Below are 24,286 nucleotides of genomic sequence, written 5' to 3' on the forward strand. Positions count from 1 at the left end.
TACCCAGAAGTCATTGTATTTTTAATTTTTTCTACCTCAGTTTCACCTGGATGATTTTTAGACTTTCCATTGAGTCCCAGAGCCCTATCTGCGACACACAGCAATGGCAGCCCTTAGCAGTGGAGAGATGTCTCTTCCTGAGCATAAAGTTTCTACTACAGGATGTCTCAAAAAGACCTGGACTCAGGGCAAACAAAGCTCAAATTTTGCCAAAATGACCCAATCTTAAGATGCAAACCAACACGTATCTGAAACTTTCCAGTTTAAGACTTAATTAAGCTACTGCAAAACAAGCATGGAAAGGGCTTCTGGAAGGAGGTGGTAAAGAGATGTGTCACTTCAAAGTTTACATTGAGCATCTCACTTCCAATTTGCTTTTTTTGACTGTAACCAAAACAACCCTGACATGTGTTAAAAAAATAAACAGCCCACACAGAATGGGCCATTAACACCAAGAGGAGAGATACCAAACATCAGCCACATTAAGAGCGGTGGAGACAGGCTAAAGGCAGGGGAAGGGGGGCAAGAGGAGAAAAAAAGTGACTGTGCTTGAAATAGCTTGGAAAGAACGTGTCTGCGGGAAAGAAGTCAGAGGGCTGTGTGTTCCATGTGTCCCCAAAGCTCTAGCAGCAATGCAGTAAATCAACTGAAAGGCAAGGAAAGAAAAACAACTGAGGTCTCAAGAGAAATGTAAATTATTTCTCTGGAGCTCACTATACATGTTGCATTTGTGGGGTTTGCTCACATAAAAAAGCCAAAGAAAGAAAGAAAATAAGTACAGATAATGAAGAAAGTAAGCTGGGGCTAGTAAAGCTACATGGCACATGAAGTTGCTACTGATTTAGATACAGTCTAAAGGAAAAAAGGAAGAGCATAAAGAAAACCTGGGAAAGAGAGAGAAGTGAAAATTCCATTGATTTTGCTTCACATTGCAGGTGCCCTCAGTGACTGGTGAAAAGTGCTAGTGATGAACTCTGGAGACCAAGGAGCTGGACCAGCACTCAGATTTCATACACATGGGGAATTCCAGCCTTTCCCAGAAAATAACATAAAATAACCAATCCATCCCACTTGGACTCTGCTGTGCACACTTCCATGGGCTTCATGCTTGTTTTCTGTACCAGGTGAACTGTGTAACAAACAGTAGTAAGAGGAGCCTTGACTATGTGACAGTTCCACATCCCCAACTATCCCAACTGCAGCTCCTTTCCTGGGAGCAAACCTGGCAAAGAAAGTGTAACGGATCATTGGAGCAAGCACCAGTCCTGGGATGAGTCCCTGAGATGTGAGTGAGTGGTACCTTTGAGCACAGGGAAATTAAAAAGGAGCAAATGAAACTGTCCTCTTGAGCTACCTGAAAGCCAAAATTAAGCAGGCGTAAAAAAATAGCCAGCGTGCTCCTGTCTTGTCACTCATCATCACCTTTTAACAACATTATCATCATCAATTCTGGGGGAAAACTATTGCTGTTCACTTGTACCTATAAGTAAATAATGGAGGAAGAACCACTTGTGATGGGTGTGGGACGATATGACTTTTTTGCCAACTCCCATCCCCAGCGGTTTCACACCACGTTCCTGGTGTGATGGGAACAAGGGAGATCATCTCAGCCTCCAGGCAAGTTAACAGCAAGGACCAACACAAGCTACATGGAGAAAATGGCAAATACCAGTCCCGCCCTACTCATCCTGTCCACATCCAAATGTGGCCATGGCTGTCACCAGATCAACTGCCTTGCTGGCTTCTTCTTAAAAGAGAAGGAAGGAGAGGAAACCACAGAGAAGGACAAGGCAGCAAAAGGTGACCACTGCGAGATCTTTCCTTCCCCTCCTTCCCCATGGCGGGTGGGTGGTTAGCTGTACAAAGGCAGGAGGTCAGACCCTCAAGAGGATTGCTTGGCACTGCTCAAACCAGACTCCCCCAACTGCACCAGTTACACCAGTTAGGGACCTGATCCCTGAAGACCGCATTTGTGTATGCAAGGGTACGTGCCCAGGTAGGGAAGAAGGGGGAAACTGAATGACAAACACAGAGGAGGATATTCAGTCACCTAGGATATTTTCCTGCCTTCATTTCCATGGCAGCGTTTGGTTTAGGTTTGCTGCTCTGTTTGCTAGCTTTGTTCCAACTGTTATTTTACTATCCATCTCCTCTACTGAAGCTAAAGACTTTCTAGCTAATTTATTCCTTGCTTACTTGTAACTTGTACACAGGCCAGAACAAAGTAAGGCTGAACATAAGCCTGCCTGAGCTACCCCCTTCAGAGACTGAAATATTTATTTGCAACCAGTGGAAATGCTATAAATATACATAAGTTTGTCTAATAATCAACTCCTAAAAAAGAAATTAGCTAGATGCCTTGGTGGCCCAGCTACCCAATGTGGTGTAACCTGCAGTCCGAATTATTTAGCTGGATTTTTGTGGCTCCAGCTCCATTATCAATTATCCATGGGCTATTTACACCCGACAAACATCTTTTGGGCTATTGGCTTCAGTAGGTGACATGTGCTAAATCTCCCTGAAAGAACTGAATAAGAATGTAGGCATGAGGAAAATGATAACTCTGAGTGGTTTAGCATAAACACCCTGGAAGTCAGTGAAAATGGGGACACGCTGCTAGCAAGTGCCGTTGCCTTTAAACATCCCTCTCCGTTATGAGACAACCCGCATGAGCCTGGATGGCGGTGCCTTGTGATGGATGCATGTTCTGCTTCGTGTAAATGTCTGGGTGAGTGTATAGATGTCCTCGCTGTTTATTCAAGGGATGTGATGGCAATCCGTGAAGCCGGGCAGAAATGTGCCTTTCCCCGCTAACAACTGGCACCACAGACATTAGGGTGAATCATGAGGCCATGCTATTTCAGGAAAAGCTGTTCAATACCGAGTTATTGCTGTCCCTTTGCTGTGCACTGTCTGCAGTACACAGCCACAGCTGGGCTAATGCCTCTTTTAGGCATTTTTGTTGGCTTCCTCACACGCTGAACTTGCATGTCCCCTACTCGTTCCCCTCCTCCCAGAAGTAGGTTGATTTCAAATTACTATATTTTCATTTCAGCAAGCTCAAAATTTTTTAAAGAGATAATTTGGGTCACAGGACATTGCTTTATTTGCTTTAGATTCAAATATGTTTCAAAATGAAACCAGGATTTTGGTGAAAAAAAATTGAAAAGCTTCATTCACAAGTGCCAAAATGAAACACCTCAAATAATGTTGGTTTTTTTTGTTGTTGTTTAAATTAATCTCAGCAATTCAACCTAAGCCTTGAGAACTTTTTACTTGACTAGTATCTATGTATTTTCATAGAAAAATAATGTCTAAAAAATATTCCAGTTATAAATAGCAAAAAATTCCTTCTTCTCCCTGGCACTGAGAAAATGAGGCTCTGTTCTGGCGGAGATTTTTCAGAAACATATGTAGGTTTAGGCTAATTTCACACAGAAGACATTTTCAGTTATGTTTACAATGTTTCCTCATTAGTGAAAGGCAAGAACCCCAGCTTCGTGGAATTGGTGTGCTGCACTTGAGGATTAAGGCCTTGATGTTTCTCAAACAAAATGGTGTGAGTTGGCAGTCACACCTGCATCCTTTCTTCTGGATGATTTTACCTGGGTTAGGTCGCTAAGTTCATTTCCATCAGGATTTTTGATATATAACAACTTCTCCTGATGGAGTTCGAAGCTTTGATTTTGCAAGAAACTTCAGTTTATTTTGAATTCCTGAGCAAATGTTGCTCCTGGTAAGATCAGTCTAAGACAACAGTGCTTAATCCTTTGCTGATCAAGCCATAAATAAACTTCTCAATAGCTTTGGTAAATTCATTTTGTCATACCTCTTTTCTAGGGAGGTAAATTGTTGTGGAGTCGTGAGAAGTGGCACTTAGGGACATGGTTTAGTGGTGGACTTGGCAGCAATAGGTCGGACTTGATGATCTTAAAGGTCTTTTCCAACCTAAATGATCCTATGATTCTATGTAATTAGTCCCAGGAAATCACTGAAAAAGGCTGATACAGAGACAATATTTCTTGGCCCTCAAAGCCAGGTGCTTTAAGTGCTAGACTCTGCTGCCTAATTCCAGATCATGAAAGTAATTAAATAAAATGAAATAAAACCGTATTAAACAGACAGTGGTGAAGCCAAGGAATCTGAGGTGACCGATTGTAGATAACTACACCACAGTGAACCAGAAACCTGGAAAAGGGACATGCAGGAGAGAGCTGGAACACCTCAGTAACCGCCCAAGCGGGTGATGGAAAGGAGAGATGTTGATAGAAACAGACATGAACACGTTACGCTTTTCCTGCTGCAAAGACAATACCTGTGGTTGCTACTGCATTTACGGGTTGGGAACGCCGTCCACTGCTAACTCCATAGAGCTCAATCTCATACTCAGTACCCTCTTTCAGCCCTGTTATATCCTGGGTGCGCTCATGGCCTGGTACTATTAGTTCCAGTGGGTCAGATTTCCTTTTGATGTCCCTGATTTTTAGAACAAAACTGTCGAAAATCCCATCATCTGCAGTCCAGGACAGACGGAAGCCCTCTGGGGTAGCATCTGAAACCAGAAGGTTGTCGACCTCGGGTTCTGCTTCTAAAAAAGGAGAAGATAGCAGTAGGGAAAAGAAATGATTTTTTTAAAATCAGTTCAGTAGAGACCTGCCCCAGGTCTGGATATAGCATACTGCAAGAATCCAACCACAGTTCAAGGAAAGGGAAACAATCTGCCAGCTATTGGGAAAAAAAAAAAAAAAAAAAAAAAGAATGTTAGCATTATCCACATACTAAAGAAGATATATGTGAGTGTGTGCAGGCCCATTCCAACTTTCATTCTTTAATAGCAAATCCACTGCACGAACATACACCATCTGCCTCCGACATGCAAAGTGACACATGCTAACAGTAACTTCCGTGTGCATTTCTCCTTTGATAACTATGTGAAACCTTTATGTATGATAAAAACAAGCTCGTGCTATAGCACTGCTGGCATGCCTGTGACATCGTCAGGTCTCTCTGTTAGGAGGACAACACAGAAGCCACTTGAAAGAGTCTTTTTCTTCATGCAAAATCCTTATTTCATGCACTTCTGGCATCTGTGATGCTTCTGATCAGATGAATCCTTTACTCTGATATTAAACGAATGCTGAAGCAGCAAAGGGGAATCATGAAAATTTATATCCCTTGAACAGCACACTTAAATCCAAACGCAAGACCTACTGTCTTCAGCGAAAGAACCCACTCAAGAGGATCCCAGGAGCTGGAAGTTATTAATTACCTGCAAAATATCTTTAGCTCAGTGTGGTCAGGCTTCATTACCTAGAGAAATGCTACTGGAGTGGTTACGATCTTAAAGCATCTCCAATGCAGTTCTCTCTCCCACAGAAAGCCATTCCTATTTATTGTCTCACAAACCTCCAGTCAGCTAGCCCCCAGCTTTACTGCTGCAGTCAGCAACATGCAGATGAGACTTGGTGGTTATGGGGCTAGAGAATCAGTCTGCAATCATTTTTCAAGAAAACTCAAATGCTGCTGGAAAACAGCAGCTATGATGAGGCTGAAAACATGAGCTAAGGTTTTCTGGAGAGTGATGCCAACTTTATGGGTGGCAATGATCACGCTCGATGGTCTGTGGGTGGGACCCACACAGACAGTGAAAAAAAGAGGCCGTGGGCAAGAAATCCATTATGACTCTTCCTGAAGGTCCTGTTGGTTGTCAAGCTGGAGAATGCTGATGTGCCCAGCAGCTGTTAACAAGATGAGCTCCCGCATGCAGCCATTTTTCTTTAAAGACTTTGGTTAGAATTACCTGCATGGCCATACCAGACCCCTCAACCCACATCATGCGCCTTTACAGGACCCCTCATAAAGACAAAAGGGAAATATCAAGTTAAAAGGAACAGAATTTCATTGGTGAACCCATCAATCATGAGGAGTTACGTGTAGCCACGATGCAGAAAAGGATGCAAAAGCCAAGGTCTGCTTTGCAAATGGCTTGCATAAAACATCTTCCATGTGAGAAGAAAAGCAAGAAAGAAAGGGTGGAAGAGAACAATTTGTTTACATTAAAATACCTGTAACAGCCACAGTGCTTAGGGGTTTTGTTTGGTGCCCCTTGGCAAAACCATAAAGCATAACCTCATAGCCAATGCCAGTAATAAGGCCTTTAAGCTTCAGTTGCCGCTGGGCTCCCGTAAGGAGGAACTCCTGTGGGTCCAGCAGCTTGCCAGAATCCACCACGACTACTAGAAAGTTGTCAAAGGCATTCTCCGATGCCATCCACGACACTGTGAACCCGTAAGGGTTAATATCAGAGACAGTTAGGTTTTCCAGTGGGGGCATGGCCTCTAAAAGAAGGGAAGGTGCAAAAACACACACAAAAAAGAAGCGAAAAACATTGCAAATTAGGAAGTGTCACAGACTCCACCAAACATAAATCACATTTTTCCCCAAAGTATGGATTTAATAGAAGTGCGTAGCTGAGACCACAAGACTAGAATTTTCAACGGAGCCTCCAGGTGCTCAATTCTGAATTTTCAGCAAGGGTGTCTCACCACCTCATCTCACAAACTCTATTGAAATTTCTTCCAAGCTCACTGTGTAAGCACATTTCCTCTGGTACACATGCACTGTAAGACAGTTATAACCAAAATTGTTTTAGAAATGCTGCCCATGAAGCTTTCATTTCCTTCCACTTGCGTCCACCATCAGTGCTTTAGGGACAAACCTCAACTTTGGCATTCACAATTCCTATATTTTGCTTCTTTACCTCTCTACTTCACATGAATATCTCCAGCTTTGCTTTTCGATGGTGGAGGGGTCAGAGATGCCAGAAGGACTGCTGGTAGCAGGGCATTACTCAGTCAGGGCCATAGCCAGTGCAAGTACTAAATATTTGCAAGATTTTTTTTTTTTTTACAGGGGACAGGAGAGAAGCCAGAGTTCGCACTGGCTGAGGACAGGGGCTAGTGACGGCAGAACAGAGCAGTAATCTGCCCAAAGAGCTTCACAGGCAGCTGCTAGCACGACATGTTGACAACTCAGAGAAATTCCAGTGAGGGGTCTTTTTTTTTTTTTTTTTTTTTCGCATTAGCATGGTATTTGTCAAAGTTTAGAGGCTGTGGACCAACTCCTCAAAACCTTCCCACCATGTCCCAAAAAAAAAAAAAAAAAAAAGAGAAAAATTTTCACAAGATAGTTTCTCAGTGTGTTTTTCTCAGTCAAAATCTGAGAAGTCACGTAGGAAGATCAACTGGCTCTGCTAAGCCCTGGACTTGATCCTGGATCCCAGGCATTGCTAGTATTGCTCTAAATTATTTGACAAACGTTGCTGTTAGGAGCTAACATCTGATCTTCCAATCACTCAAATTCCACTCACTTAAGAAAATACCAGTTAGTTAAACACAGAGCTTTCTCTGGGAAAGGGTTTGGGGTTTGGTTTTGACATTTTACAACAGCTAAAATTGATGTTCTGTTAGAACTTGGCAGAAAAATTCCTTCCTAGTTTTATAATTTGTAAGCCCTTATGTTTTGATGTTTACACATTTGCGTGCCAGAGATTCAGCTCGAGTTTACTCAATTTGGAGACATTTTTGCAGCCTACTTGCTTCTAATCAAGGAATCCCAAGGATTCACAATTTGGTTTAGTCTCCAGGATGGTGGCTAAACAAATTAAGAGCCCCAAATGCTGAAATTATTTTCCTAGGATAGGTGTTGAGTGACACCAACTCTCTAAACCCAGCAGGTTTATGTGAGCTGCTGGCACATCTTTCTGCTGTGCAGAGTGCCCCGTGTTTACGTAGCTGTGGGAAGCTTCCTCTCAAAATACCCACGTCCATGGTTTATTTTCAAAAAGGAAGCATTTGTGCTCTGGTGGAGCACGAGAGGAGGGGTTTTGAAAGCAAAGAGTTGCTCACTTCTAACTGTGTGACTAAATGTCATCAGGGGGCAGGTCAGAGCTGGTGCAAAAGGTAATAATTTGCCTTAAGGCAAATGATCATGGACATCGCCTTTCACAGAAACTAACAGCCTAGATGCCGTGTTGGATGCTGCTGCTGCAACTGGTGTTCCCACCGCATGTCACTGAAGAGAGGAGAAAAAGGAAAAAGTCTCCATTTCTCCATTAGTCCTATTTAGGGACAAGCTCTAGTAGCACATACTGGCCATATAATACATAGAAGGTGGATTCTGCGGCATTTATTCGATCATCTAGGAGGCATGTGACATACCACTGATCCCAGTCAAAATGTGGCCAAAATATTCAGACACAAGGGATGTATTGAGAGGACATCACAGGGCAGGAGGTGTTCTAAAATCCAGTCCTCTCTGCATCCTTCAGACACAACCACTGAGTATTAGGCAAATTTCCCCCTTCAGGAGTTAAAAAAGATTATTAGAGATAGGAGAAAGACTCCAGAGGGCTCTTAGATTGCTTTGAACTAGTACTCCTCCTAGAAATTTCTTTAAGGTCAACATGACTGCTCTGACCCATCCTTGCACCAAGTTTGCAAACAAAAGCATCATCCTGCACAAGATGTTCAGTGCTGTAGAGAGTCTTTGTTTTAATCCATGCTGGAATACGTATTTTTATAAGCCAATAAATAGATTTCAGTTTTTTAAGGAGGTACCTGTCATGACAAAAGCAGTGAGGGGCTGTGTCACCACCTGCACTGGTGGTCCCCTTAGTGTCAATGTCAGAGGTCTGAGCTGTGAGCGCTGCGAGAGCCTCCCGACACTGTGAGCTCCTGGGGCTCGTGTGCTGCATAGGAATCTCTAATGTGTCTAACAAACTCGGCAAAAGGCCCATCTCTCATGGTCCGTGAGAGGTTGAAGCTGTCGGGGTTTGTGAGTGTGAGTGTGCCCAGCTGTGGCTCAGCCTCTGAAGGAGAAAGGAACACGGGTGCAGAGACAGCGTTACTCCAGGGGCTGGGGGATTAGCAGTGGAGGTCTGGAGATGCTGGATAATAATAAGGCTGGACATTTTAGCCTTGCTTTGGAGTTGAAGAAAAAAAAAGAGCATTGCAAGATCTGTTTTGTAAGGTTTTGGAAAGAAGCCACTGAAATTAGTGCTGACTCTTAATGTATTTTTCATTCAATTTTCTTAAAAACCCTCAATTTTCCTAATGAAATGTGTGCCTCACTTACAGAACCACCAACAGCGTACAGTCCTGTGGTAAAACCATAGAAATCACAGGGACTCCACTCTGGGAATTTGATGGGAATACAAACCCACTGCAATTCCTAAGTAGATAAAGGAGGATTCAGGCAGGGATTAGGTGAGTCCAAACCAGACATCCTTGAAATCCCCCTTCAGTTGCTGTTGAGTGTTTCTGTTGCCTGGAGTTGCAGACACTTTTATTTTTGGACCCTGAAGTTTATGAGGGGTTTCAGTCCTAACAAGTGATTATCTCAGCACTAATCTCAGGCCAAAACCTCGCTGGACTCCACAGACAAGGTGTTCCTCATCCTCTGACTAAGCACAATCAGAGAATCTCTAACAGACTGGACAAAAAACCCCACAACACTGCTGTTGCTCTCCCTTCTGACTGCTCAGTGGTCAGAGCACTTCATTAAGAAGCAAAGGCTTTCCTTTCCTGCTAGAGGAAATTCAAACTCACATCTCTCCCTTGCCTGGGGAGAAACTTGGCCTTCAGGCTATAGGAAGGGGAGAGCTCCTCACCCATCCTGTTTTATAGCTGTTCCATTTAGCATAAAATCATTAAGATTCATTAGAGCACAGAGAGAGCACAGACATGACCTGGCAGCCAGGTGGTCTGAGAATCCCGTGTCTCCTCTCAGGGCTGATTTTCTATTTTTTCTCTTGCCAATTGAGAATAAACTATGAACACCTTGGGAAATGCAGCCAGTGAGATACAGGAAAACAACTGTTTAAGTCATTCATGCTGGGAGAAAAGTAAGAAAGAAGTATCCCACCAACAAGGAGAACAGTGAAAGAATGAAATCCTTTTCTTAATTAAAACATGAACTGCTGCAAGATGTTCCAACTTCTACTCCCGTCCCTCATTGCAAAACTTTTAAATAATAGTCCACCTTCTTCTCTGGAAATGGCTAGGAAGAGGTGAATCCAAGTGGCCCCAATTAAGGACACATGCTGTTGTCATGCTCTCAACCAGTGACCGCCAATGCCTTCATGGCTGACAGTGAAGATGCCACCATGTAAGCATGGTACTTCCAAAGACAGGGGAGGAGATGAGAAAATATCCCCAAAGCAAAGAGGTGTGGGTGCAGAACCCAGTGAATCCGAGCACGGAGCCATCAGCCCCACATGCAGGTCAAAGAGAACAAAGGGATCCTTTCCAGACTCATCCCAAAATGTCCACGTTCCTTCACATGCCACTTGCATCCAGTCAGGCACGTTCACATCATGACACCCAGACTCCAAAGAACACTGCATGCAAAATAAGTTGACATCATCTCTTCAGGCAAGCCTTGGTGATCTTCTGCCACCCTGGAATCACCATCACCATGGGAAAAGCTCTGACATCTGGTGACACAAGACAGGTCTTAAAGACTCAAAGGTAGCAAAGCAAGTGACAGAGTGGTGGGCTGACCATCAAAGAAGGGTGAACTTGCTTTTTGAGCCCTGCCCTCTGCTCAGAACACATAAAAATGCTAGACAGAGAAGAACATCAGAACCAGCGCAAGGTGGCCAGACCACTCCATGCAGTTTTGGTTGGTCCTTTAGCATGCTGCATGAAACTCCCATGAGATGCAAATGTCTTGGAAGACATTTGGGTTTAAGAACAATGAATCAAAATGGCATGCGGGTGCCTCTCCAGGCTGATAAAGACATGAAGACCTCCCACCCACAACAAAGCAAGTGAAGGTGGGATGAACAAGAACTTTATCCCAGATCAAGTGCAAAGATACTCTGTGAAAAATATTAACCATCTGGAGCAAGTCAATTATATATACACAGAACTTGCAGATAAGTGTATATATAAGAAAACCAATCATGGTTTACTACTGGCTCCCTTAATGCTGGGGGCACTTTTTCAGCCTTTTCCATTGTCTCAGATCTCTCTTTTTCCCAAACGCTCTCAAGCCCAGCTTATTTCAGCCTCCCCTCATAGTGATCTCCCTATAATTTACCAAAGGAACGATGATGAGTTGGAGTCATGTTTTAGAGCAGTTCGGTGGACAGCAAAAGAAAGAAAAGAAAATAGCAAACCTGGAAGGGGAAACAGTGAAATACCTGTGGTTGCCAGTGCTGTCAAGGTCTGCCCACCTTGCCCATCATTTACACCATGGAGCTGGACAGTGTAATTAGTGGCAGCTTTGAGGTTGGTGACTACATAGTGCCGGGAGGCCCCTGGCACTGTATGCACCAGGGAGTCCAAAGAGAATTGAGAATTTCTGACTTCTAGAATAAAATGGTCAAAGGCATTGTCCTGTGCTTCCCACATGAGTGACACGCTGTCTGAGGTAGCATTTGATACAGTGAGTTTGCTAAGGAGAGGTTCCTCTACTACGGGAAGAAAAACAAATGGAAATGTATTGCGATTATTAAAACCCAAAGCAACAAAATAAAATAATATAGAAGTTTGACTTAATATGAGCCACAGGTCACAAAAATCACCTAGCCTTGTGTTTCTCAGTGTTTCCCATAGCACAACCCCTGCAGTCACCCTGCCCATGTTACCCGTGATTTAGTGAGGATGCTCACAATCTGCTGAAGCTAGAAGTCGCAACTCTGTATTATCTGATGACTGAAATTTGATGTAATTGATTGTATTAATCTACTCCTATGACAAATTGCTATGACAACTTTTCCTAATATCATGTCAGCAGGTAAAATTTGGTAGAGATATTAAATGATCACAACATGACCTATTATCTGCCTACTGTAAGAACGCACCTTCTGCTTCCATAGTCTAGTCCTCTCCTTCCACTTTCATACTGTAATTGGCTAGAGGACATTGAACATTTGACTTCCCTGTCTTCTCTGGAAAAACTGTCAACTGTAAAACCTCAAGATGCGCAATGTGCCAACAACTAAATGCCTATTTCATTCACCAACGTCAAGTCAAATGGACTCTTTTAATCTCTCATCACATGTAAACCGAATTCTGAAGTTGAATTCAAGCAATGCATGTGCCTTGTAGGAGTCTGCCATCACAGACTGAAATGTGCCTGAAATCTATTTAGAGAATCAGGATAAAAACTGTATCTAGAAATCAGCTTATCTGAGAGAAATAGTGTCTTCTCTATGCTGTGTGACAGATGCAAACACATGTCACAAGGCCAACATAATGAATTATCTCCCACTTCATCCTTGGGATATTTAGAATCCCAGAATGGTTTGGGTTGGAAGGGACCTTAAAGATCATTGAGTTCCACCCCTCTGCCTTGGGCAGGGACCCCCTCCCACCAGCCCAGGTTGCCCAAAGCCTCATCCAGCCTGGCCTTGAACCCCTCCAGGGATGGGGCATCCACAACTTCCCTGGGCAACCAGTGTTTAACCACCCTCACAGTGAAAAATTTCTTCGTAATATCTAATCTAAACCTGCCCTCTTTTAGCTTATAACCGTTACCCCTTGTCCTCTCACTACACCACCTGATGAAGGGTGCTTTGCTTGTTTTGCTTCTCATCTGTCAGAGGTTGCCCCAACCTTAATGTTTGAACAAGAGCAAACTTATTGTGTGAATGAAACCACATCACAACATGACTGACAGGCTTTGTTGGATGGGATGGTAGATTAACATTCACAGCTTAAAATGTCTCCCGCAGGTCTTCCTTAGAAGGTGTAAAAAAAAAATGAGGTAGAGGATTTGGTAGTGGGTGGATTGATGGAGTAGCTGAGGGCAGGGAAAGGGGCACGACCTGTAAGGAAGACTTAGAAGAAAGGAGAGTTAGTGTTCAGGTAGGTTTTATGTACCTGTTGTAGCTGCAGTGCTTATTGCCTGTGTGCGGAAACCATGAGAGATCCCATAGAGGTAGACAATAAAATCAGTGCTGGGGGAAAGCCCTGAGATATGAGCAGTTCTTGAATTGCCTGAGATGTTCAACTCCATGGGCTCCAGCAACCTGTTAGAATCAATAATTTCAATAGTAAAGACGTCGAAATCCCCGTTGGTAGTTGTCCAAGAAAGGTTGAAGCTTTCAGGAGTAATGTCGGAAACGGTTAGCTCACCAACTTCGGGGTGCACTCCTGAGGAGGGAAACAACACAGGTCAGAAGGGGACAGCCCCGTACCTCCTCCTCTCAGAAATGCCGTGCTGCTCTCTGCTCATGCTGGCAGCTCACCAAGCTGCCGCTGGGGAAGAGGGTTTGAGTAAAAGCTTGCTACAAGCCGACAAGTATTAAGGGGAAGAAATCAAGTGAAAGCATCTCAAAATGTTAAATAAGAAAAAAAAAAGAAGAAGAAGAAAAAAAGAAGCTTTAAAGCTATGGTTATTTCCTTTTACCTCCAGGAGCAGCCTGTGTCTTCGAGGTCTGAGTATGAAAGCAGATGCAAAAGAACTTTTCCGAATGCCCCCAAGGCATTTGGAAAAGTCAGCTTCTAGTTTTAGGAAAAGCTAAAACTAGAGCTGTTTCCTTATCCAAAGGAAAAGGCTGGGAGTTTTTTGCTCTTCTACTTTCCCTTTCAGCTTAAGCCTATGAAAGCTGGCATGTAAGTTTGGAGCTGGAGCCAAAATGCAAAACAGTGATAGCTGCCTTGGGGTTTCTTCCTCTCTGTAGACATCCCTGATGCGTTACAGGAAGGCTCAGAAATTTCTGACAATTGGAAGTCCCCAGAAGGGAAAATTTTGAAAAGCTGGGTGCCGAGCATGACCCAGAAAGGGAAGGAAAAGCCTCAGCAGGGCATCTTCTGCTGTTTTCATTAAGTTAGTAAAAAGAGAGCACATTGCATATTTAGGCAGGATACCCATGATGTCTGTTTTCTTGTTTGTCCCTGTACAGCCTCCTCTGTCCAGCCACATTTGTCTGTTTTCGATGGGCAATCTGCTCCCAGCTCACACTCAGGACTCTCCAAGCACAGGGCTTCTAGCCTGCAGCAGGACGCAGCCCAAAGCAAGTGCCTCGTGCCATACACATTTCTACCTAAGCCAGCCTGCTTAAATCATTATTGAAACAAGCAAGCTCTACTGTGTTTAATGTTTTAATTCTGTTTAGTTCTTACGTGTACTTTTATTCCCTTCTGTGCTGAGTAACATGTGCTTGGGGAAACCAAACATGAGCAAGCTCTGGCCATCTCACAGTCACAGGAGGTTGCAAAGGTCTGTAAGGAAGCCAAGAGGCCCCAGATATTGTCTAGAAGAAAATCTCTGAAGGAAGAGCCACTGGTGCCACTTTATTGGCAATTAATTCATACCCTGTTGATTACCAATGATCACAGCACCTGGAAGAGTCAGTGAGCCATACAAGACAGACATATGTATGTATTTACTCCTCACAGTCAAGGCTCACAATAAGCTCTCATTCAAAACTTTAGCATTTCACAAGATCAGATGGAAAATTATTTTTGTGGCTCTTGACTAGTTTCATGCAACTTTCTGATAACATGGGGCTTACCTTCCTTCTTTCAGCTCAGTTTTATGCCAGGGTAGTTCTGCTGAATTTGGTCTTCTTGCTTTACATCTTTTTCAGACCGATCAGAGTGTTTAACAACCTTACGTGGCTCACTATATGGTACTATCCTTGGGAGAAATTCACTTGTTCTTTCCTATATGAGAACGTATAGAAGAGACCTGTCCCTGCCCTTTGAGGCAGATGAGCACACCGTACCCCTGAGTTTGTACTTAGGTGCTGGTGCATAATTTCAGAGGTAGCTTCTGAAGGGTAAAAACTAAACATACTCTCAGGCTTTGATTATCTGCACTACAAAGAACAGATTTTTATAACGCTACAAGGCAACCTGGGCTTTCCCAAGCGCGTACAACAGCCAGTTGGGTTTTGCTGTTAGTGTCAACCAGCGGAAAAGTGAGTAAAGGGAACAAAACAAGCCATTCTGAGGAGGGGGAAAAAGGCATTCCTAAAAGCCAAGGGCTCCATGGGGGCACCGAGACTCTTATTGCAAAGTCTGACCATGAGACACTTCCATGCCAGAGATGTTCAGCCAAGCTTTAATGAGTTCAGTGCACCCCATGGAAAGCCGACCAAGTGAGCAAGCTTTGCCAAGCGTTGCAATAGCTCTGGCTCACATCCTTGTCTGCCAAGAACGGGAGCCGTGAGCCTGGATGGGTGACTTGAAAAGATACCTGTCACGCTTTCAACAGAAAGGGGTTTGGTCCTGTAGCCTTGAATCACACCGTGAAGTGTGATGTTATAAGGTGTGTTGGCCTTCAGGCCTGTAATATTCATAAAGCGCAGTCCGCCTGGGACTGTGATATTTCGGGATTCTTCGGGATTGTCAGCCTCCTGCACCTGAATGACAAAGTTTTCATAGGCCCCGTCGGCTGCAGTCCAGGTGAGCTGGAAACCATCCCAGCCAGTCTCTGATACTGATAATTTTCCAAGCTCAGGTTCCTCCTCTGAATAAGGACAGAGAGTCAATCAGTTACTCAGATTACACACTAGTGGGGATGAGGTTTTACTTAATGATGTTCCGTGTTAATGAATTTCATTTGTAACCAGTGACACGGAGATGCACCCCACACACATTTCCATTCTCAGCTGCCTCAGATCACTTGTAAAGCCTCTTCAGAGACATGGCAAAGCAGAACAGTAAGAAAAGAACTGTAATAACAAATAATAACCACATTAATAATAAAAGGCTGCTTACAGAAAGCAGCTTATAGGGCATCTTACAGCTGAAAGTATTTTGCCAACATTAATTACAAGACCCCATGAGACAAGTAAGTATTACTACAACCACTTTACTACACTATTAACTACTCGGTGTTTGACATTATGAATCGACTGTGAATACTGCAATGATGCCTGCTGGAAGGGCAGGAAGACACCAAGTTTAGAACAGTTGAGATTCAGATGTTCGTGTTTTTAATTGTGTCTACAAGTCCTACTTTTTCTTCCAAGCTATTTCTAACCCAAAACAATAAAAAAAGGGGAAAATTCCTCCATGTCCGCATGCCTTCAGTTTAATGGATGTCTTCCTTATACGACATTATTCTGTCCAAACCACCTTCCTGGGGGCAGAGAATCTTGGATTTTCAGAGTTACTGATATTGATCTCAAATTGAAATCTGCATTCACAGAACTCAGCATTCTCATAAGCCATCACCAGGATGGCCAAGGCAGCTGGGAACCATCAGAGCAAACTCGCTGATGCTGTTAAATCTGAAAGTTTAGGTAATTTTCTCAGTAAGAATAGAAAGTCCTCTGGTACAGAGGAAATACAAATGATTCCTTAAAATCAGCAGTGATATGGGAAAATGACAGAGTAATACGTGTTTTTTTCTACATGGAAAATCTTGCTGTATGATCTATCAGCCTGTGGACTGCAATGACTTTCTAGTACTTATTTAACTGCGCTGATGATACATAAGCATTATAATAAGAACAGAATCTATCTGAATAATCCCATTCTGCACAACTAAGGATTTATAAGAGATGATGCAGGAGGGAAATGGATGAGATTTGTCAGTTGTAAACTTAAAGTTTAAGCCTTATGCACATATTAAAGGCAGAAGGTAAAGGGACCCTGGAATAAATGAAAATCAGGCTCAGCAACATTACTCGTAAAAATTTTCCGCCTGTAAAATCAGAGTGCTTATTGTATGACTGCTGCATGGCCTTATAGAGGTAGCTGGGGTTGCATTTTCAGAGGTTGTGCACTCATAAATCGTGGCCAATTTTGTTCAGAGAGATTCAGTAATGTACAGTAAATTGCTACTGCTCAGGAAGACAAAAGTTTTGACGAGCTTTTCCCATCCTGTCAGAAAGGACGAGATTGTTTATGAAATAACACAATAATGTTCAACAACACAAAAAGCAGGAATCCAGAGCTGTTCTGCTTTGTCAGGAACAGAAATGAGACATTGAGGCAAATACGAATCCTGTCAAAATAGCCCTGTTTAGCTGAAAAAGAGAAAGCAGGACAGAAAAGGAACTGGTTGTATCAGAAATAATGATCTTCTGGTGGCAACAGAAACAAGCAAAACAAACACATTTCCGTAAAATGAAAATGAAACTAAACCAAAAGTTACAGGAGGGTAAAATCTTTTAAGTAAAAGCTTGATTATAATAAGCAATGCAGTAATCATCACAGTTTAAAAGCAATTCAGAATTCTCTGAAGAGTGCTCAGTTTCATTCGCCTCCAAGATGCAGAGTCCCTTTTCCTCCCATTTGTTTCTCATGCACGTCTGAAACAGAAGCGCACACCCCCCCATCATGCTCCCTAGGGACCAAGAGATTCTCATACAAATTCATGCACCAACTTGGACTGTTGGGGACCTCCAAAAGCCTCATCCATAAAGCATCCAACATACACGACAAAACAATGACAATGTCATGGCAAACGATATCAAGGGATGATGTTTCTTACTTAAAAAAAAAAAAAAAAAGAGAGAACAAACCATTGAGAGATGAGATTGCACTAGCCTTGCAGTGGGTGTGACACAATCAGTGTGTTTCTACATAAATATTTTATCTCATGTTGGGAATTTGGTTTTGGATGATGGACAGATACAGCCATTAGTTTCCAGCTGGGTTCTCTAGGTATGAACTTACACACTGGTACTTTGATCATTGCTGAACTGAGCCCTGTGGCTATAGGCCTGTTTCCTCATGAAATTAATGTAAAATGGATAAGAGGTGGAAGTTTTCAGGCAGGTACACTCCCAATGTGTTACAATCTTTTTTTTTCTCTGACATCACCACTTCCATGCCAATGCTGCAAACGGCAAACTCCTTGTAATCTTTCTTGTGTTTGAGCCACAATCCAGACAAAGACCTGCAGCATCTTGCTATTTTCGTGGGACTTGGAAATAGCAGATGCATCAACATCTCTCTCTGCGTGCATTTTGAAAAGAGAGAATTGATGCTACATCACCTTAAAAGCTGCACGGGGTCCATGCTGCACCACTCAAGGCACTCATTCCATAGCAGTAAGAGTTTTATCCCGTGCAAAACAAAGAAAGAAAGAAAAAAAAAAACTAAGAAGAAAGGCATCACTGACAAAGCCTAGCATTTCTGCAGTGGAACAGCAGGATGAAAAGGAAGTTCTGTATTTCAAAGCAGGAAAGGAAGACATGGCCAATGAATCCATAGCAAATACCTGTAGCAGCTAGGGCTTCCAGGGACCAAGAGAGCTGACCTTGAGTGCGTCCGTGGAGGTTAATCTGGTATTGTGTGCCAGCCGTGAGATTGGTAATTTCTGTTTCTCGATGGTTTCCCGGCAAAAAGATTTCCTGTGTTCTGTTTAAACTGGACAGGTCTTTCAGAGTGATAAAGAACTGATCAAATACCTCGTCCTGTGCTGCCCAAGACAGGGTGAAGCTACTGAAAGTCCTGTGTGTTACATTAAGGTCATGAAGAGCACCAGTGGCTTCTGAGGTGGGAAGGTCAGTGGGCACCGAAAGCAGAGCACGAATATCAGTGCTGGGGTTTGTTAAATGACTTAACCCTGTAGGTGCAGGACTGGTAGGATTAAATGACGTTTCATTGTCTGATTCTCCAGGTGTTGGGAATAGATGTGCTAAACGGAGGTAAATTACAAGTTAAAATTCCCTGATCATAAACCCCCAAATATACCAAAGACAGCTAACACCTGCTACAAAACAGTTTGTGTGCTTCGCATTAACGATCTCTAAGAACAGAGCAAACAGATGGGTACTTCTTTTTTTGGAGACTGAATCCAGGCCACAAGCAAAGGTAGCATCACCAAGCGCAACGGGGTTCTCACGCAGCCACGCTAACCAGCAGATCCAGAGCAAGAACTATTAAACACAGAGATGAGCTGAAACGCTTCCAGCAGAGAAATGGGCACATCCCCAGTCGATGTAAATCAGTACACGTTAGCTGCCTCCAAAGAACTTTGCTATTTTACATCGGTGAGGATTTGAACCCTAAGCCTCTCAAACATGCCTTTTATCATTACTACAGCACGCCAGTTATTGCTTCTGATACAAACCATAAGTGGAATGCATGCCAAATATCGCAAACATGTCCAAATCCAGACTGAGAATCAGCCACAGCAGAAGCATGCTAAATCTCATCCTATCCAATCCAAAACAGGCTTGGAGGAGTTATCCTCCACGTGCAGAATTTTCCAAAAATGTGGGGAGGGACATACATCCTTACCTAAAAACCAAGACAGAAAAAACTTGAACAATCTTTCTTTAAAGAGATCCAAAGGAATGGAAGGGAAAAAGACTTGGCCTTCAACATGCTGAATGATCTGTGAACATATCCTGGAGTACAGCAGGATTCGGAAAATCTGAGAACCGTGGAGATCACAGAGAATGTGTTTCTGATCACAGCTGCAAGGCAACAGGCAGGTGATTTTTCTGACATGCAGAATTATCTCCTCATTAGTGGAAAACCACATCATTTCACACCTCAGTGACTGCCTTGCTTTCATGCTCCACTTGCATTCCATTAAGAGAGAGCAAGTCATCTGCCACCATCAATCAGATCAGCACAGATGCCTACTCAGGATTCAGTATCTTGTCTCCAAATTCACACGTTATCAGAAAAAAAGTTTTCAGAGGAGAAAGATCAATTAAAAAGTGTTTTCAAATAAATGCAGAGATGTTATATTGAAAATACACTCTCAGGACAAATGCAGATGTAAAAACAAGGTTTTCTGCTCACCCCAGGAAGAAGGGAAGCCTGTGAGGCAAACGGTTATTTATATTTACATGTATCATTGATATTCTTGACTTGGGTAAGGGCCCTCCTTAAATTACCCCAGCACATGATCTGAACCTGACCCTATATATGGTGCAACCTGAAGACAGTCACATTGCCATCACACCAGCATACCTGCAATGGTAACCATGAGCAAAATTCCCTCTTTCTCAGCAAACAGACTGTCAGAACTATCTGGCTGCACCTGGGTTACTGAGCTCATGGAACAAAGCAGGAAGACATGCAGTATGGAACCGTTAGCCTTCTGCGACTCTCAGGGGCTTATGCACGATTAGGTACTAACTAGCTCCTTCCTGTTCTGGGAACAGGCAAAAAACTATGGCATCAAGCAAGTGCACAGGTAGGTACTTGTTCAGCCTTAAGGTTGTCTACTTAACATGCTCGGTGGTAGCTGGGGTTTACTGTGGGGTATTTCTGCAGAAGATATGCATCGATAGAGGAAACAGAGCAGTGGGGAGGACAGGGCAGCAGGACGCTACACATGCATGGCTCCATGCTATGGACAGTCCCAATGGGAAAATGTCATGCACCCTGAAATGGAAACCTAGGACAAAACATCCAAAAACACAAGGGAAAAAGGGAAAAACAAGGCTGGCATTACAGTCCTGATATACTGAGGATCCTTGAGAAAACTCTGTGTAATATTAGTAAAAATTGTCTTATTTTCTTATTTTCATAGAATCACAGAATGGTTTGGGTTGGAAGGGACCTTAAAGCCCATCCAGTCCCACCCCCTGCCATGGGCAGGGACACCTCCCACCAGCCCAGGTTGCCCAAAGCCTCATCCAGCCTGGCCTTGAACCCCTCCAGGGATGGGGCATCCACTGGTTCTTTCCCTCATTTTACTTGACCATCCCTACTGACATTTCTCCCGGGTTCCTGTCAGTTATAGTACAGTCCACACAAGGACCTGGTTTCTCTGATCTGAATAGGAAATACAGCAGCAGGTCAACTGCATTATACAAAAACTGAGGGACCAACCACCTAACTGGCATTTTAATTCAGACTTTTGCTGTCACAAGTGGGTTAATTTTATTGTATCAGCTTTGACAACCACATAGGCGGTTGTCATGTACAGATTTTCTCATGGAGCATATCTAATTATGTGCAGTTATATTTTTTTTCTGACCTAATTCTGACTATTACCTTGGGTTCAATGACTTGACTCCACAAATGAATTAGTGGATGAGAAAGAGTGGTCTACCCTCTACACACACGTATACACACACACTCAGACATTAAGTCCATGGGTAATAGAGGAATATGTGGCTCTGTGTACAAACATACAACAGATAGAAAAATGAGAATTATATGAATACGTGGAAAATACTCTGATAAGACAAACAGTACCAGTGTTCATTGTTTAGCAGATAGAATAATAGGTAATGGAAAGTCTGGAAGACAATCAAACTGTAGGATAACAAGACCAATAGAGTTCAAACACTTGACTTAGCAACTAGGGGAATAGATGGGGAGAAGAGAAAGAGAGCTCTAGGAGCCCTAGGTGGGTGGATGACAGCCAGATAGAATGATTCATGGTGGCAAGATGAACGAATAGTAGATGCCAAAGAACTGAAAGTTATGTAGAAGGGAAACTGGATGGACAACAAACATACGCTCCTTCTCACACTGGAACATTTCTCAATATCATTCTCTTAGTAAAATCTTCAGGCTGAATATGGCCTAAATATATCAATACTGCTGTTGCTGGCCTTTTGAAGAATTCCACTGTAATGCTTCACCGGCAATTTTAGTTAAAAGAATGTTAATGTCCTGCCAGGACATTTCCCCAGCTACTTGGGATGGAGCAGTTTTCTGTATCATCTCTTGCTTCTGTCTCTTGGACTTTATATTATTTTCCAAGAGGGGCTATGAGCCAGTTTCACTGCAGAGTCCCTCATCAGCTCAAGCACACTGTAAGAAACGATGGCCTGCCAAGGTATTTGCGTTCTTTTCAGACCCCTTTGGCTAAACGGCTTTCCCCTCTCCCAACCAGCTGATTGAACAGATTACAGTGCTGGTGCGCCTCTGAATTTCATAAAGGAAGCATTGCAGTGTGTAACACACCAGAAATACTACAGTACCTACCACTAAAAATCCTCATACTGAACTCAGGTTCCAGGTACTCTTAGTAGAGGAATCAGCTGAAGAAATGGACAATCTTTACTGGTAAATTTATTTTCCCAGTGGTCAGCACTGTAGCTTCCCTTTGAACTGGCTCACCTAATCATTCCTCCTAATGTTTCTTTGAGTTTGCATAAAAAAGGGTGTTGCAATCCAAGACTAGTGGAAGCCAGGAGAGGAAAAGGGACTGATGCACAACACAGACAAGGGTCTTTGGTAAACAGCATAAATCTTCTTAAAAACATTCAGCAGAGTGGAAAAGTTACTTTTCCAAGCCATGCTCCTATATGCAACTCACTTCCAGAGGCAAGACAGTATCACAGCCACAATTCATCAGCAGTTGCTGTACAATCTGGGTCCTTCAGCAGAGGAATTTGTGTTTGGCATTTGGTTTCTCTAGTGTCCACTCATTTATCCCCACAAGCCTCTCATGCCTGATGTATTACCATCCGTCCTCCTCCAGGACCCACATTGTGCTATGCAGGCAGGTTTCCAGAACCAGAGCAAGAAGGAACAAAGCAGCAGTCTGACTGCTCTGCTTCCTCAGAGCTGGGTTACGTGCTCAACCTACAGATTAGTTGTTCATCTGATGTAACATTCTCAAGACATGCTGCCAGAAAGGTCCCTACAACTAGTTTTCTTTGATTTCTCAAGTGGTTCTAATCCAAAACCTTAGTGCGATGCTGGGTGGGACCTCTAACAAATAAGCAGGACCCTAGTTTGTGACACCTTCATTAATAACAGAAAGGAGGTACCTGTTGTAGCCACAGCTTCCAGAGGAGAAGAGCGCTGTTCTCCAGCCAATCCATACACCTTGATTTTATAGGAAGTATTAGCTTGGAGGCCATCAATCACAGCACCTAGGGATTCTCTGGGCAGGAAGGTTTCTGCAGAGGGCCCAGCTGCCAATGACACTTCCTCGTACTCCACCACAAAACTACTGTAGACTCCTGTATTCGCATGCCATGAGACACTAAAGCTGTGGTCAGTTACCCTCGAGACCACAAGGTCCCCCAGTGCATCCTCCTGCATCCCTGAGGCCACCGGAGCCAGAAAGCTCCCGGAGCCAGAAAGCTCCTCGGGGTCAAGAGTCATTGCCTGCATTAGGGTTAGACTATACGGAGCTACAAAGAAACAAACAAGCAAATGGCAGGGTGAAATATTCAGTCTTTTCAGCAAAATAAAATAACATTTAGCAAACTGTTCACTTCATAATCTTTATCATCGCTTGAATGCAGAATCATGGACATCAGTTAAAAAAAACCCAAACTTTGTCACTTGAGCTGCACTTCATCCATATGAAGAGACAGAAGCAACAGATGGCTGCCATCCTACACTATGGAAGATTTTTTGACATGTCCTTTGCTAGAGGTTCATGAGCTCTGAACGTTTCAGCTGCCTGTGCGTAGAGAGTATGTATAAAAAGATAACGAAAAGAATGTGAGAGGGGAGAGAAGGCACCAACAGAAGATCTTCAGCTCTGAGGCTGAAAGAAGCTTTACCATCAGGATAGAAAATTTACTATGCAAACAAATAAAAATAACGTGTGGGAAACTCTTGAATACCTGCTGGCAGAGAACCATCAAGAGGCTGGGAAGAATAAAAGATGAAAAACTGATAATCTGGAGAAGCAAATGAAATTCTGAAAAGAAAAACTCTCAGCCCTTCCACAGTTCCTGGCTCAAAAACAGGGATGGTACATGCCCCTCTGAACAGAAGGACGGTCTCCTCCACCCACCGGGAAGAGCTACTCCAGCCCTAGCCGTGCTACTGGGATTTTCCACTTCAGTCATTCCTCTCTTACCCTGCTTGCTCCAGGTACTCTCCCCAAGAGTGCAATGGATCTGAGGCCCCCCATAGCTCTGCAAGAGAGGGTAAAACAACAAGTTTGTTTGGCTTAGCCTGAGGACTTCAGGACCTCCCAAACACTGGGAACATGGACAAAGAGAGTGCCTTGAGGGTGGATGAAAAAGTAAACTGAAGGAGAGATCTCTTGTCTTACAGAGCATTTCTGCCTCCCCGTGCTCATGTGTTTGGATTTGTCCATTCCTACGCTGGAGGAAGGTCACAGTGTTGGGTTATGTCAACTGCTGCTGTTGCTTCTAAGGAGCCCAGAGAACTCTTTGTTTACTGCCTGCTCTGAGTAAAGACTTAAACACACTGGCCCAATTAATGTATTCATAAAAAACCCTAAAAACCAAACCAGGAAAAAGAAGCCACCGTGTGAGACTTTGGAAGCTGGTACTGGTAAGACCAGGGTGTGAAATTCCACAGCATGCTGTTTCTGCCTTTTCACCCTCTGTACATACTTCCTTCGAGACCACTCAGTCTTCAGATAGATGAGGAAACAGGTAACTTCAGAAAAATTTTTCCCT

At 43.3% G+C, this 24,286-nt stretch overlaps 1 protein-coding gene across 1 annotated transcript in view; it reads right to left on the bottom strand.

Moving 5' to 3' along the window:
• The window catches only part of TNC (tenascin C), a 47,079-nt gene that overhangs the window by 11,701 nt on the left and 11,092 nt on the right, over window positions 1-24,286 (bottom strand). Inside the window, exons 10-12 of the mRNA XM_010078598.1 lie at window positions 15,214-15,486; window positions 12,891-13,163; window positions 4,316-4,588 (exon numbers count right to left, since the gene is read on the bottom strand). Of these exons, the coding sequence (XP_010076900.1) occupies window positions 4,316-4,588; window positions 12,891-13,163; window positions 15,214-15,486 (819 nt within the window). The remainder of the gene's footprint in view (window positions 1-4,315; window positions 4,589-12,890; window positions 13,164-15,213; window positions 15,487-24,286) is intronic.

This window comes from Pterocles gutturalis, unplaced genomic scaffold (assembly GCF_000699245.1).
Source record: "Pterocles gutturalis isolate BGI_N339 unplaced genomic scaffold, ASM69924v1 scaffold8248, whole genome shotgun sequence".
Lineage (NCBI taxonomy): Eukaryota > Metazoa > Chordata > Aves > Pterocliformes > Pteroclidae > Pterocles > Pterocles gutturalis.